The sequence below is a fragment of the Phocoena sinus genome, chromosome 15 (assembly GCF_008692025.1).
Source record: "Phocoena sinus isolate mPhoSin1 chromosome 15, mPhoSin1.pri, whole genome shotgun sequence".
Lineage (NCBI taxonomy): Eukaryota > Metazoa > Chordata > Mammalia > Artiodactyla > Phocoenidae > Phocoena > Phocoena sinus.
Window position 1 is genome coordinate 64,408,937 of NC_045777.1, and position 14,899 is coordinate 64,423,835.

The 14,899-nt window shown below is 38.9% G+C and overlaps 1 protein-coding gene across 5 annotated transcripts in view; it reads right to left on the reverse strand.

Moving 5' to 3' along the window:
• Positions 1–14,899, reverse strand: part of SMG1 (SMG1 nonsense mediated mRNA decay associated PI3K related kinase) — a 98,127-nt gene that overhangs the window by 9,947 nt on the left and 73,281 nt on the right. For all 5 annotated transcript variants that reach the window (XM_032604113.1, XM_032604115.1, XM_032604112.1 and 2 more), the window contains 15 exons: positions 14,715–14,824; positions 14,369–14,587; positions 12,927–13,117; positions 12,022–12,194; positions 11,593–11,872; positions 10,868–11,140; positions 10,405–10,639; positions 10,016–10,242; positions 7,541–7,691; positions 7,249–7,438; positions 6,584–7,053; positions 4,367–4,504; positions 2,856–3,008; positions 1,233–1,412; positions 67–294 (listed from right to left, as the gene is read on the reverse strand). In XM_032604113.1, coding sequence (XP_032460004.1) covers positions 67–294; positions 1,233–1,412; positions 2,856–3,008; positions 4,367–4,504; positions 6,584–7,053; positions 7,249–7,438; positions 7,541–7,691; positions 10,016–10,242; positions 10,405–10,639; positions 10,868–11,140; positions 11,593–11,872; positions 12,022–12,194; positions 12,927–13,117; positions 14,369–14,587; positions 14,715–14,824 — 3,218 coding nt within the window. The remainder of the gene's footprint in view (positions 1–66; positions 295–1,232; positions 1,413–2,855; positions 3,009–4,366; positions 4,505–6,583; positions 7,054–7,248; positions 7,439–7,540; positions 7,692–10,015; positions 10,243–10,404; positions 10,640–10,867; positions 11,141–11,592; positions 11,873–12,021; positions 12,195–12,926; positions 13,118–14,368; positions 14,588–14,714; positions 14,825–14,899) is intronic.

Sequence of the window (14,899 nt, forward strand, 5' to 3'; positions counted from 1 at the left end):
TAAATAAAACTGTTTGTAATTTTATAAAAGGGGGGAGTAATTATGTGTCAATGGTGTTAGTCTTACCTTGGCCATTGCTTTCAGGAGATGTTTGACATCTCCAAGCTGCCGGTTATGACCAGTGAGCACAGTCTTTATATTATCAACCAAATTCTGAATTGTTTCACAGACCGTTTCTATCTGTTGCTCTTTCTCTGTCTGAATTGCTCTCTGAGTAGACATATCCTGGGTCAGTTGTTTGTGTGCTGACAAAAGCCATTCAGAGCTGCCAATAGGATGTTCAAGACTCGTGTCCTAAATAGAATAAGCATTTGTTTGATTTTAAGTATCAGCCAGAATAATATAAGGTTCTTTTCTTCATCATCATCTCAAAAGACATTCGTAACTCAAGCCGCAACACAAAGAACCTCAGTTGCTGAGTCATGAATTAATTACCTACAAAACACTACTTGACAATAATAAACAATCTATAAAATACAGACTAAGATTTTTACCTTTTCTGCACAATCATACAGGGCATAAATGTTTAAAGTTTAAAACCTAAGAAAATATATCTGGAATAACAAAGATGATCCATATCCGGGAAACTAAACCCACTGTAAATCACTCTTTCTCACTGTTGTGGCCTCTCCCGTCGCGGAGCACAGGCTCCGGACGCGCAGGCTCAGTGGCCATGGCTCACGGGCCTAGCCGCTCCGCGGCATGTGGGATCTTTCCGGACCAGGGCAAGAACCCGTGTCCCCTGCATCGGCAGGCTGACTCTCAACCACTGCGCCACCAGGGAAGCCCTAAATCACTCTTTAAAATGAAACCAGAGTCTCGTAATACATAGTCTAAAGCCTTCCCACAAAGTAGAAATGCCGAATTTATCAACCTGATAATCCAGCATTCATCTTCCACTAGCCCTCTGTCTGCTACCCTACTTCCAGTGCATCTGAGTCATTTGCTACACACCGTCTTGCTCCTCCCCTCCGAACCTCCACAGTACTTCCGGTTGTAACTCTGAGAGTTCTTTTCACTTTTTCATTCACTGTATTATTTGTGTAAATAAGTTCCTTGGGGGCTAAAAGCAAGATTTAATCATCACGGTACCCCTCATAACATCTCATATACAGTACATGCTCAATAAATGTAAACTAGTGAGTGAATGTATTAAATTGATTTTGAGGGCATATAGTTGGTCTTATTTTAATCACCCAATCTCTTCACTCCCACCAAGATTCAAGACTTACCACTCTCTGTAACAAACGAAGCTCTAACTCAGAGACCGAACTGTTAAACTGTGATGCAAATGAACACATTTGCTGACACCGTTTGATTAGTTCAAATAATGAGGCATCCAGGTTTAAGGCTTCTGCAGTTCTAGTACGTAAACTTTCAAAATGAATGATATTGCTGCAGAGGAAAGTGACCTGTGAAGACGAAAAAGAAGAGTGGAACCACCACAATGAGGAAAAAATTTGCAATTAATGAAAACAAAAAAGTACTACCTATTGATTTCCAGAATTCAGGACCAGGTCCTGAAAATGTATGAATGTAGGACTTGTGGGAAACAGACCTACTCCTTATAAAAGCTAAATAAATGAACATTTTTTGGTTGATGCTGTTAAGACTGAGATGGCCAAAAGCACCTAAGAAGAATCAGGTAAATATTATCTTCTGCACGATTGTTTTTTAACTGAAATTTTACTCCATACTAAAACTGTTATCATATTCAGCTGCAATTTGTTCGTGCTGTGTCTGAATTCCAACCTGAAATGTTCCCCCTCTGCTTCTACTCCTGCCTAACTTTACCATGAAGATCAGAAAACACTAACTGGATATTTGACAATATTAAGCACATCTTTTACAGTACAACAATAGTATTGTGACTGTGTTCCTAAATAGTTCTCTCTTTTTAAAAAAAAAATAAATTTATTTATTTTTGGCTGCGTTGGGTCTTGGTGGCTGAGTATGGCCTTTCTCTAGCTGCGGTGAGCGGGGGCTACTCTTCGTTGCGGTGTGTAGGCTTCTCATTGCAGTGGCTTCTCTTGTTGTGGAGCATGGGCTGGTTCTAGGCGTGCAGGCTCAGTAGTTGTGGCTCGCGGGCTCTAGAGCACAGGCTCAGCAGTTGTGGCACATGGACTTAGTTGCTCCGCAGCATGTGGGATCTTCCCGGACCAGGGCACAAACCCGTGTCCCCCGCACTGGCAGGCAGATTCTTAACCACTGCACCACCAGGGAAGTCCCAATAGTTCTCATTTTTATACTTATTGAAATACTTACAGATAAAATGATATAATATTTGGGATTTCCTTAAATATGGGATGTGAAGGAGGAGTAGGAAGTATAGAGGAAATAAAGTAGGGCTTAAGTTGATAATTATTAAATTTTGGTAATGGGTATACGGGATATGGGAATCATATTAGTCCAATTTTGCACCTGATTAAAAAGTACATAGTAGTTTTTGTTTGTTTGTTTTTTGTTCCCAGTCACAACAAAGTTAATCCACAACCTCTGGCAGTACACAAGGTCCTAAGACATTTTACTGCCATGTGGAAAAAATAACATTCAAATCTTTATAGTTACATATAAGGAAATTCTTAGATAAATATGGAATTAAACTCTTTATTTTCCAAGAGGCTGGATCCACCTTATATTTAACTGCAAGGTAATAAGGGTCTAGGGAAATAACTGGCTGTGAGCTCAGCCTAAGGATGCCCGCTCTTTCTCCCCCAAGGCCTATCAGTCCTTCTTCCCAGTGCTGTAAACTAGAGAGTGGCTCTCAAACTACTCCTAATTATCCCACATGTAACTTCCAATCAATTATATAATCCTGTAACAGAAAACAAAATGGCGCACATGAGTGCCTATACCTGACTTGCTCTTTGGCTCTCTTTAAGGACAAGATTTCTTCTTTCAGCTATTGTTGCTTCAAAATCTTGTAGTACAGGTGTCAGTGCAGGGTTGGCACCTCCTGCCCACTTGAGTCGTTGTTCAATACTTGCTTCAAGTGCTGCCAGTTTCTCCTATAAAAGCCAGCAGAATCTCAGTGAAAACGACACTCTTCACTTCCTGTCTGTTGAACATTTTATATAAATACAAGAGATTCAAAAGAAATAGGATGGGGCATAAGTAAATTAGAAAACATCTTTAACAAACTGTCACCTTTTGGAATTAATCTTGATTTCACGTTGAATATTTAAGGCTAAACACGTTTTGGAGAGGTAAGGATTGGCTTTCAGTTTATTGTCTTAAAATTTGCAGAAAGAAGTTTCATTTTTAAATAAAATAGTCCTTAAAACAAAACACCTGCTCACCAAATTCCCACTGCACTATACGTGCTATCTACAAGAAAATCCATTTATACTTTTGATTGTGAAAGATGAAAATCAGATTCCCACAAATGCAAAAATTTACGAATAATGGTAAAAATACAGCCAGGTTATCATGACGAGGAAGATTTTATATAACAAAGTTGCTTCATTATTTATTCAACGTTTTGAGCGGAGGAATTCACATTCATAGTCTCTCCCTTGCTCTCGCTCTCGCTCTCCCTCTCCCCTCCCTCCCCTATTTCTTTCTCTCACACATATACACCTCTAAAATCAGAAAGGGCATGAGTTCATTCTCCTAAATTGAAAACTAGGACTAACATGCTGTAGAGAAAAGGTATTTCAATCTTCAAAGAAGTGAGCTCCAGAAAAATTTTATTTAAAAAATTTAAAATATTATAAAAGTCATTATACTTGATTTTATACTAGTATTAATCTATAAAAAGAACAGAAACATGTCAGTTACTACTGAGTGTACGAGATATAGGAATATTCACTATAGAGAGATATATAAAGCCATCATCAAACCAGTTTTTCTTATTTAAAAAAGGAAAGCAAGATTAAATATTTTGCTGAAATGACCAAAAAATAGTCAATAAAAATGGCTTGGAAAAATATTCTGCTGCCTTTGACATCACAAAATTCCATTAAGTAACTGCACAATAGAAGTAGAGAAATGCCTAAGCTTCTTGGATATTAATAATAAGCCAAATATAACTGCTTTGTATACATTTCAGAAAATAAATTTGGTATTCGAGTTTTTCCCATTACCAAGGTCCCCTTAATGTATAAAAGCACGGTAATATCAAATTCATTAAAAACTTGAAATATTTAGTATATCTCTATTCTTGGTTCAAAATATACTGCTAAGATTCAGTTACTTCGGAGGGTAAGAAAAAAAGATATAAATTACAAATAAAAGTGAAAAGGTATTATGTTCCTGTGGCTTAGAAGCCAAGGACAGACTGAACAACAGAGCACTAACACTTCACCACAGTGGAGGTCATTTCTAAAAGTAAGAGGTACCAGAAGGAGGATCTGGCAAAACACACCTGAACTGTTGCAATTGAAGTTTCAATCTGGCTCAGAGTATGGAGTTTCTTTTTCATGCTGGTTAAGATGGCAGAACGAGGGGGAGGAGTGACCGACATGGCTTGTGGTCTGTTGATAAGTAGATCTTCATGCTGCCACTGTTCAAAGAAAAAGAAATGTAATAAAATAAGCAGGAAAAAGGCCTTTAGATAAACAAGGGAGGGGAGGTGTGATTTAGGACTGGGGGAAGAGGGAAAAAACCCAGCTGCAACAAGGTGGGGTGAGCAGGGAAGAATAACAGAAACACAATAAAAGAATCAACCAGGTGGAAAATTTCCTAAGGTAGAAAATGGCTGATAAATTTCTGGGATCACTGATATGCAACATTTAAATAGTAATTCTGAAGATGTTTCCTAGACTAAGTAAAAATCTGCTGCACAATCCCCCTAAAATATAATTTCCAGTTAAGAAGTTGGAACAGGCAAGGTAGGGGAAGAGTTCCCCAGCACGGAATTAACAAGTAACTGAAAGAAGCAATGGCAGCAGTCACAGAAGAAAGAATTCTCCAGAGAACCTACAAGCGACAGGAAGGCATAGGTAACTACTGACAGAGGATCAAGCCATCCTGTATGCTGTAAGGTGGCCCCAGAAGGCCCAAGGGACATTTGGGTTAAAATTTAAAAGTTACATTGTGCTTACAGCTTAAAATGTGTTCAGATGAACAAAACTGGATGGATTTTGATAATGTTTTCCATATAGTTGTCCATTTTTTAAGGGAATAAACTCTAAAATGTATTAAATAAAACTTTTCAACATTATATATATGTATTTTTTAAATAAATTTATTTATTTAATTTTTGGCTGCACTGGGTCTTCGCTGCTGCACGCGGACTTTCTCTAGTTGCAGTGAGCAAGGGCTACTCTTTGTCATGGGGCACAGCCTTCTCATTGTCTTGGCTTCTCTTGTTGCGGAGCACAGGCTCTAGGCACGTGGGCTTCAGTAGTTGTGGCACACGGGCTTCAGTAGTTGTGGCTCGCGGGCTCTCGAGCGCAGGCTCAGTAGTTGTGGTGCACGGGCTTAGTTGCTCCGCGGCATGCGGATCTTCCCGGACCAGGGCTCGAACCCGTGTCCCCTGCATTGGCAGGCGGATTCTTAACTACTGCACCACCAGGGAAGCCCCTCAACATTATATTTTTTAGAAGTAAAATAAATACCAAAAAATCCCAATGTGCTAGAAGGACTGTTAATATATAATAAATGCAACTTCAGAATTTGAATAAATTACTTTTCTTATGAGGTAAGAACACAGCTAATGATAAAACTGCCAACAGAAGGAAATACACTGGTTCCATGCCCCACCAATTCCACTCTTGGGAAGTAGATTCAATATAAATGAAGTTATTAACTGGTCTGTAACACTGCCAAATATAACTGCTTTATATACATTTCAGAAAACAAATTTGGTTACACAAAGTAACCAGTGTTTGTGCCAAAACAGATCCCAGGATAATGTAGTCCCCCAATATTACTCCATGAGTTACAACTTGTCTGAAGCTACTGACAATATTGAAGCCTATATTTGAAATAAAGAAGAAAAATAGCTATAATTTATACTGTGCTTAGTGTCTTAGACAAATCATCATTTTTAACCTGCACAGTCATCAACATTTTAGAGAGATACTGTCCCCATTCTACAAGTAAGGAAATCAGACCTTAAGGGAAGTTAAACTTAAGTTCATATACCTGAATCCAAATCCATCTCACTCCCCCAAAGCCTGTCATACTGCCTCTAAACAAACAAGGACAAAAACAGGCTTCTAAAAAACAGTTCCCAAGTGATGACCAATGTATGCACAGAGCTTAGAGAATCAGGGAAACAGAAGTCACTTTAGAAATAAGTATGTTAGACAGTACAGAAGGCATATCCACCTAACGAACACATTCAACGGTTAGAAATTACAAGTAATACTTAATGAAAACACTAACCATACAACTCTGATGGAAACTAATTCAAAGGACACAAACCATGAACACAAAATGATCTCAACTACGTAAAAGAGAAACAAGGAATAATTGGAAAGACAGCACCGGAATGCTAATACATTTCGGTGTTTGCTCTGGGCTGGCACAATCCAGGAAGTTTAAAATTTTCTCTTTATACTGTTCTGTATTAATTCCTGCAGTTTTTCAAATTCCTACATTGAGGAAAAACCCCTTTATAAAGAGAAATACTAACTTGAAACATGGCGATATGCAACTGAACACGCTGTAGGCTTGTCTTACAGGAGGAGATACTCGTCTCCAGCCTGCGCACCAAGTCGTGCTTCTTCCAGGCAGTGTCGTAGGAGCTCGCCAGCACAGTCGCCCTGTTCATGACCAGCTGAGAGAACTTCCCGATCTGGATGTTGTGCTCCACTGCTTTTTTACACAGATCATCAACTGAAACTTTGCTTTCAGCACCAAAATCCTTTGCCTCCACTTGAGCAATAATGTCTACCCCTAGAGCACTGATGAAGCTGCACAGCGTGAGGCCCAAGGCTTGGTTCGGGAGTCCAATCAGGAGCTGCCGCACAAAGTCAGCTGTGAATGCTTTTATCGGTTTAGCCATCTGGTCTTCACTGAAACAAGAGTTTCTAAAAAGGGTTTTCACATTGACAATCTGTACAGGCCCATTTACAGTATTCTGATCTTCAAGTGAACTTGATCCTAAAAAAGGAAATTTTTCTTTCAGTATTTCATGCAACACTAAAATAAGGTAATAATGCTGCGTATTTAAAAACTTGAAGATTGCATGAACTTAGTATTTTAATTTAATTTACAATTAAATTAAGCCTACTCTATCCTGTTCCCCTCCAAAGTACTACACAACTAAACCCAGCTTGTTTAAGAGTGAAATATTACCTGACAAAGTTTTAGAAAAGGTACCACAGAGCCTGAAGAACTCCTTAATTGTCTGTAGTCGTTTTAGAAAGAAAATCTCTTCAAGCACCTGTCGGTGATTATCATCATCAAAAAAATTGACTTGGGTGCTCCTGGCTTCCCTTATAATGTCAATCTTTCGCCAAGCTATAGGAATTTCCATCTTATTTAGCTATGTAAATGAAAGAAAAGCAAGTTCACTTCTCCACTCTTCACACACTGAACAACTACTTTCCTACACTTGCATTATTCATAAAACCAGGTCAATATTTACCTTTTCAACTAATAAGCCAAAAGCAGTCTCAACTTGGGCAAACATGCCATCAAATGCTACCAAAAGCATCTGGCCAGCTGACATTTTTGGTGTTTCATCAACTGAACCATTTCTTGGTTGGATTAATTCACCATATTGAGCATGAAGTATTCTAGAGGAAAAGAAAGGGGAGTTAAAACCCTCGCTGAAGAGTATTAAATTTGGGGGAAAATGTAAGATCAACAAGTCTTACAGCTAGTGTGTGGAGTCTAGGGGAAAAGTCTCTGTATGAAGGAAGGAGTATTATTAGCCATCATTAATGTGAGTAAATTTTATGCAAATTTGAACTATGACATTTTAAAAAGAACTATATATAAAGTATTACAGTCTCACTATTATACACAGGATGTAAAATAATATAAAATGCCAATTTTTTTTTTAAATGTCGAGAATCACACAGTTCTAAAGCTGGTGGACCTAGCAAAAGTTGTCAAGTATGTTCACACTACTGTCACATGGCAGAGCCAGCTACAGACAGTAAATGGAAATACCTATCATTTTTGGCATGCTGAGTTTCAAATAATGCATAGCTTGAAGGTAGGTCTTCAGAAATTTGCCTTTCACATTATCATTAAATTAAGAACTTACGTAGTGTTTATGTATCCAAGCACTATTCTAAACATTTTATATAAAAAAGCAAAAATACAATTCCCAGTACCTATGACTACTATCAGTAAAACTAATGTTAACTAGATTTTCAACTTTATCACACACACATAAATAGCTATAAAACTATTAGGAATTATTAAGAGAATTTAAAATTTAGGCTACCCGAGAAATTTCTAATGGAAAAAGAGCTGCATGATGGTATAAAGTTTTACTTGAGATTACCAAAAAGGTTCTCTAATACAAGATACACACAGGCTGTAACAGAATCAAACATGAAGTCTAACCCAATGCATACATGGAAGGAAACATTCCTCCATTTGACAGTAAAGGGAATCTAGATTAGCTATTAAGGGAAAATAAGGGCTGGAATTTTGTGAGGAAGAAAAGTGTATAGATTTAGCATCTAAGTTTTAAAATAATGTTAGAAATTTTATGATAAAGCTCTTGTGCAAATAATCTAAATCACTATTTGGCTGCCATTTATGTCTATGCTATACTGATTACAGTTACTTTTTGAATTTTATGGTAAAACAACTACAAAGAAACAAGAAAATAGGAAAAATTTTAATGCAACACAAAAGAAAACATTAAGGAGCTGTTACCTTTTTTGGTGAAATAAGGCACCATAAATTAAGAAAAATAAGTTTACATTTTAGATATATACTTCCTGCAGTTTAAGAATGAAAAGGTATTTGCTTCAAAATAACTGGAGCAGTACAATTTAAATAAGATTAAACAGGTGCAAGAAAGAGAGAGAGAGAGATTAACCAGGTACAGATAATTACTGAAGCTGGTAAAATGGAGGTTCATTACTATTCTACTTTCTTGTATCTTGGAATTTTCCCATGGGAGGAAGTATGGTGGGTCAATTCATTTCTACTCTCTCAATTATACCTTCTGAAGGGAACTGGACATCAGAATGCCAAAGAAAGAGGCCTTGAGTCAGGAAGCAGAAAGGGTAGGTCTTAGCTTTGAGTACAGTGCATGGCTGGAGAAACTGCCCAACCTCTACAGGTTCCAAAGTCAAATTGTTACCCTAGATTTAAGAGTCAAGAAATACAATGTTCAATACCTAAAACAAACTTATAAAACTTAAGCTAACTTAAAAGTGTTCATCTGAAATGAGGTGTATACTCCACTAGCTAAACTGGCTCAGATGCTTCCATGGAGTTCCAAGGGCTGGCTTAAAAAGTACCACACTCAAAAAAAAAAAAAAGTACCACACTCTACTCTGTGTGTGTGCACATGTATGGTGAAACTACAGCCCTAAAAGAATACATATATGTATGTGATAAAACTACACACACACACACACACACACACACACGAGTGCATGTGTAACTGGAGAAATCTGAGTAAGCTCTCTGGACTGTACTGATGTCAATTTCACGGTGTTGCTACTGTACCATAGGTATGCATGATGTTACACTGAAGGAGGAATGAAGGGTACACAAGACCTCCCTGCACACTTTTTTTTTTTTAACACAACTTCCTATGAGTCTGTAATTATTTCCAAATAAAAGGGTTTTTTGTTTTTTGTTTGTTTGTTTTGGCCCTGCCTCAAGGCTCACAGGGTCTTAGCTTCCAACCAGGGATTGAACCCGTGCCCTCAATGCAGAGTACTAACCACTGGATCACCAGGGAATTCCCCCAAATAAAAGGTTTTTTTTTTAAAAGACATTACTTATAAGTGCTTATATATATATATACATATATATATATATATATATATGCTCTGAAAATTAAAAGTAAGCTTACAGTAAAATAAGAACTCTGGCTACCCATCTCTTTCACAAGCAAAGAGAACACAGCTTAGCATTCACTTGCCTGGCGACATCGATGTAATGAGCATGTGTTTCTTCCTCAAGTCCCATAGCTGCATTTCTTAAATAGGCTTGAAGAGATTCAACTAGAGTCTGCAGAGGAACACCATCAGTTGTCTGCTCAATAAGACTGTCCAGTTCATGAAGCATACTTTCTAATGTGTATTCTCCTTTCATTAAACATCTCAGTGCTTCTGGAAATATGATTTGCCGGAAATTTGAATTTAATTCCTATAAATATGTGAGAAACATATTTTAATGCTTTCTGAGTTTAGAGAAAGCAGCATTAAAAAGGGAGGAAGTCAAATCACTTTTCGGACCCAGAGATGAGAAACACAACGTTCAATACCTAAAACAAACTTCTAAAATTTAAGCTAATTTAGAAGTACTCACCTGAAGTGAGGTGTATACACCATTAGCTAAGTGAACTGCCTCAGATGCTTCCATGGGGTTAGGGATGTCTAGGTCTTGTGGCACTAGGTGACACTGCTTCAGTAACTGAACAAGGCATGTGACATTTCCACTCATACTGCAGAGCTCCTCCAAGAACCAGGCTCCATCCCGAGAAGTCAGATCAACCAGCTGCTCTCCGGCACTCGAAGCTGCACCTTCCATCATTAGGTTACGTCTAAAAAATGAGATAAATATTTGTACAGTGAAACTGACTTAGCTAAACACACATAAATGGGATACCTCAAAATCTGAAAGGAAATAAAGCAGTCTTACACCGAGCAAGACTAATGAAAGAAAAAGGATATCTTAAGTTTGGGATCAAACAAAGGACACATGAACTCTCCATAAGCATCAATGTTCGCAAGACAATGAAATGGTCTCACTATGTGGTCAGCTAACTCACCTTGTGAGGGTACAAAGGGCAGAAATAATAACACTTGCTAGACTCAAAGATCCTTCCTCTCCGTTCTCGTGAAGGAAAACTTTGATACAACGTTCAATTTCTTTCAACTGATCTTCACAAACAGGTACAGTGACAGCTTCCTGTTTCAAGCGTTCCACCTGTCTAATAAGACGGCTGTTTATGTCTGTTGCATACCGCTGCAGGGTCATCTCAGTGGCAGTGATGAACTGACACACTGTTGGGGGTGGCTGAGGCGCATACTGCACTTCATATCTGTAAACAGAGAAAGAGGTGCTTGTAAAGAAAGTTCACGCCTTACAAAATACGAAAAAAGACAATATGGAATACTGCATTTGATCTTCAAACCTTGAAGAGTAGAAATCATTATTTCCATTTTACAGAAAAGGTCTTGAAAGCGAAAGTAACTTCCTAAGATAACTTGTTAGTGAGCGATAGAATCAATATTTGAATTCAGCTCTCTTTACTCTGATCCAACCATGCTTACATTGGGATACATTTTAATCAATTAGGAAAAACACACTGTCTTTTAAAGGAAAACATGAGCTCAAACCCTCTTAAAACCAAGAGAAAAGTGACTCCATTTAAATTCCATCTATCAACCATTTCTTTCAGAAAAATAAAATACTATGCAATTAAAAACATGAACACAACTTTGCTTCCAGTCCCAATGAGAAGTAAAGAAAATGGAGAGTGATCAAACTTACTTCCTGTAGAGATCCTGACAGCGCTCTACTGTAGTGTTACAGATGAGCTCTTCCATCCAGGTTTTCCATTGCTCAATTCGATGTTTCTGAAATATAGCCTTTGGATACTGCAGAGCTACGGTTGCATAGTGGTGCAGCTGCTCCAGACAGCCTCGCAGCACCGAGCGCCTCTGCTGCAGGAGGGTACCGACTTCCCCCTCCAGCTGCTCACACTGGCTGATCAAGTGGGCCTGGCCAGCATTCTGCAGAAAGGCTGTTGCTGGCACATAGCTTGGAGGACCTTTGGGTAAAAGATGATCATTGATCACAATGAAACCATTTCAAATCAGCAGTTACTGAAAGGGAGTACAAACCAGAACTCCACACATGAACACAACAACAACAAAACCCACATGCTCACATGTATATCTAAAATAAGTCAGCCCATACCAAGGTCCATTTGTGTGCTTATCTCCTGAAGCAAACTTGCCAGCTGTGTTGCTTCTAAATTACTGAAAGCAGCCTGATAATGTGTTATCCACTGTTCAAATTCATTCAGCTTCACCTGGATTGCTTCCTGAACAGCTCTTTGCTGAGTCTGTAGTTGAGTGTGTTCAGAATACCTAATGGAAGGAAAAATTTTTGATTGCTCTTCTTTCTTCTGTGTACTTTCATCACCCTGAAAGTACATTTTGCTTATACTTGGACAGCCTGGTAAGCTCCTTTTCAATCTTGAGGGCACTGCTCAAATGTCCTTTCCTTCTCTGTTTTTTCCTGACCCTACAGAGTTCCCTAACTACACTCAGAACATTTTAAATAAAATTCTACCACATTTGCCAGGGTTACGAGTTATTTGAAGTATGGAAGACTGAGACTTAATAGGTCTTCGTAATCTCAACGTCTCCAGCAGTGTTTGGCACTTGTACATTTAACCACCCTTCACTGAGCTGGGTAGCCGCTCTGTGCAAGGTTCATTCACTTAGATCACTTTTAGTTTAATGCTCAAAAAAACTCAGCCAACCAGACAAGATCCACTGTACAAATGAATAAGGATTCAGATACAAACTGCAGAGAGAAAACCAAACCCCAGGTTTTCTGAATCCAAGTTCAATGTTCTAACCACCAAGTCCACCATCTCCCATAGTTACTCAAACATGTAAATTAAATATAATAAAGCAGAAAATTTAAGTGAATTCTGCTTTATTAACACTTTGAAAATGCAGCCCTTGGGAGAGCTTTATTTATCTGAGTTGCTGCAATAATTCTAATTCAAGTTGACAATGTTTACACAAAAATATGAAAATTATCCTTAATGGCATATCTTTAGAAATAAGAGTTCAACACTTGTTTTAAACCTGTGTTGCAGAGTATGAGAAGGATGATCCACTCCTTCAGCTCCTTCTAGAAATTCTATTTCTTCCAACAGTTTGCCCTGCAGTTTTTCCACATCTGTTAGTTGCTCTTGCAAGCTCAGGTATTCATCTAAACTGCTGTCCAGCTTGGGAAGTACAACCAGCATCTCGTCCCGATTCTTAAACCAGTTCACCTGTAAAAAGACATTATTAGGAAGATTCTTATATAGGGCTGACTATGAGATATGATGATGTCTGTCAGAAGGATCATGTTAGAAGGACATTCTGCACGTTACTCTACTTAAATCTCAACAAAGCCGGGGTGTGTGTGTGTGATGGCATCACCCACATTTTTACAAAGATAACTAATGTGGTCAATTCAAACAGCCATAAAATGAAGACTCAATTCCACAATAACACGCAGTTACCACCACGCCACACAAAACAAGATTAGCATCACTGGCTACCACAATATTAAAATCAAGAAGGAGGGAGGCTATCCAAGTAAAGAACACTTAAAACCGTCATTGGTAAACACTTTTCAGTCTATTAAGAAAGGTATAATTTTTTCAAATCATTAACCCACCTCCCATGTGTGAGAGTGACTGTGTGTCTTTGCATGGGAGCATTTCTTAGTGAAAGATCACAGCAAACTGCGTCTTACTTCGCTGTCATTTCAGTATTATACACTACAGTCATATAAAACCAATTTTTAGAAGACGTTTCACTCTTGGACTTCCCTGAGGGTGCAGTGGTTAAGAATCCACCTGCCAATGCAGGGGACACGGGTTTGAGCCCTGGTCCGGGAAGATCCCACATGCCACGGAGCAACTAAGCCCGCGAGCCACAACTACTGAGCCTGCGCTCTAGAGCCCACGAGCCACAACTACTGAGCCCACGTGCCTAGAGCCCGTGCTCTGCAACAAGAGAAGCCACCGCAATGAGAAGCCCGCGCACTGCAACGAAGAGTAGCTCTGCTCGCCACAACTAGAGAAAGCCCGTGCACAGCAACAAAGACCTATGCAGCCAAAAGTAAATAAATTAATTTAAAAAAAAAAAAGAAAAAGTTTCACTCAACTTTTTTATGGACATGTTAACTTTTTTTTTTTTCTGGCCATGCCACACAACTTGTGGGATCTTAGTTCCCCGACCAGGGCTGGAACCTAGGCCCCAGCAGTGAAAGCGCCGAGTCCTAACCACTGCACTGCCACGGAATTCCCTGGACATGTTAACTATTTTTTTTTTTTGGTTCCATCAAGTCTTAGTTGTGGCAGGCGGGCTCCTTGGTTGCGGCATGCATGTGGGATCTAGTTCCCGGACCAGGGGTCAAACCTGGGCCGCCTGAATTGGGAGAGCGGAGCCTTAACCACTGTGCCACCAGGGAAGTCCTGGACACGTTAACTATTAAACGAAAGATGACGATGACTTATTATCATTGGCCTCACCTTAATTTCAGCTACTCTCGAAGAAAAAAGGCTGCGAGTGATCTCTCGTTCCATCTCTCTCTTGCTCTGCTTGCTCTCGGCCTGCTGGCCCCCTCCACCATAGACGGCACCAGCAAACCCAGCCTCACCCCCAGCTGTCCAGTCCACCAGGGGGTCATACACAAAGGCTTCTAGCAGTGTCAGCAGAGTCTCTCTGCCACGCCGCATAATGTGTAGAACCTGTTTTCAGAAGACTTTTAATTAAGTTTTGCCACAAGTTTCCTCATTAAAATGTAGTTTTTCATTACAAAGGATTTGTTGATTTAAACAGGTACACTAAGAGGTGTAAGAGAAAAAAACCACATACCTGCTCACATGAAAGCCTAAAAACACCTTCTACTCCAGTTACACCCAGTGCTGTTTCAATGTTCTGTGTCATTCGAAAAGGTACTTTCTCAGGAACTCTAAGGCTTTTACCTTGAAAAGATAAATCATTATATTTTTGTCCTTTCACCAAAATAAATTCGACCCTCATATAAAAAGTCTTTAATT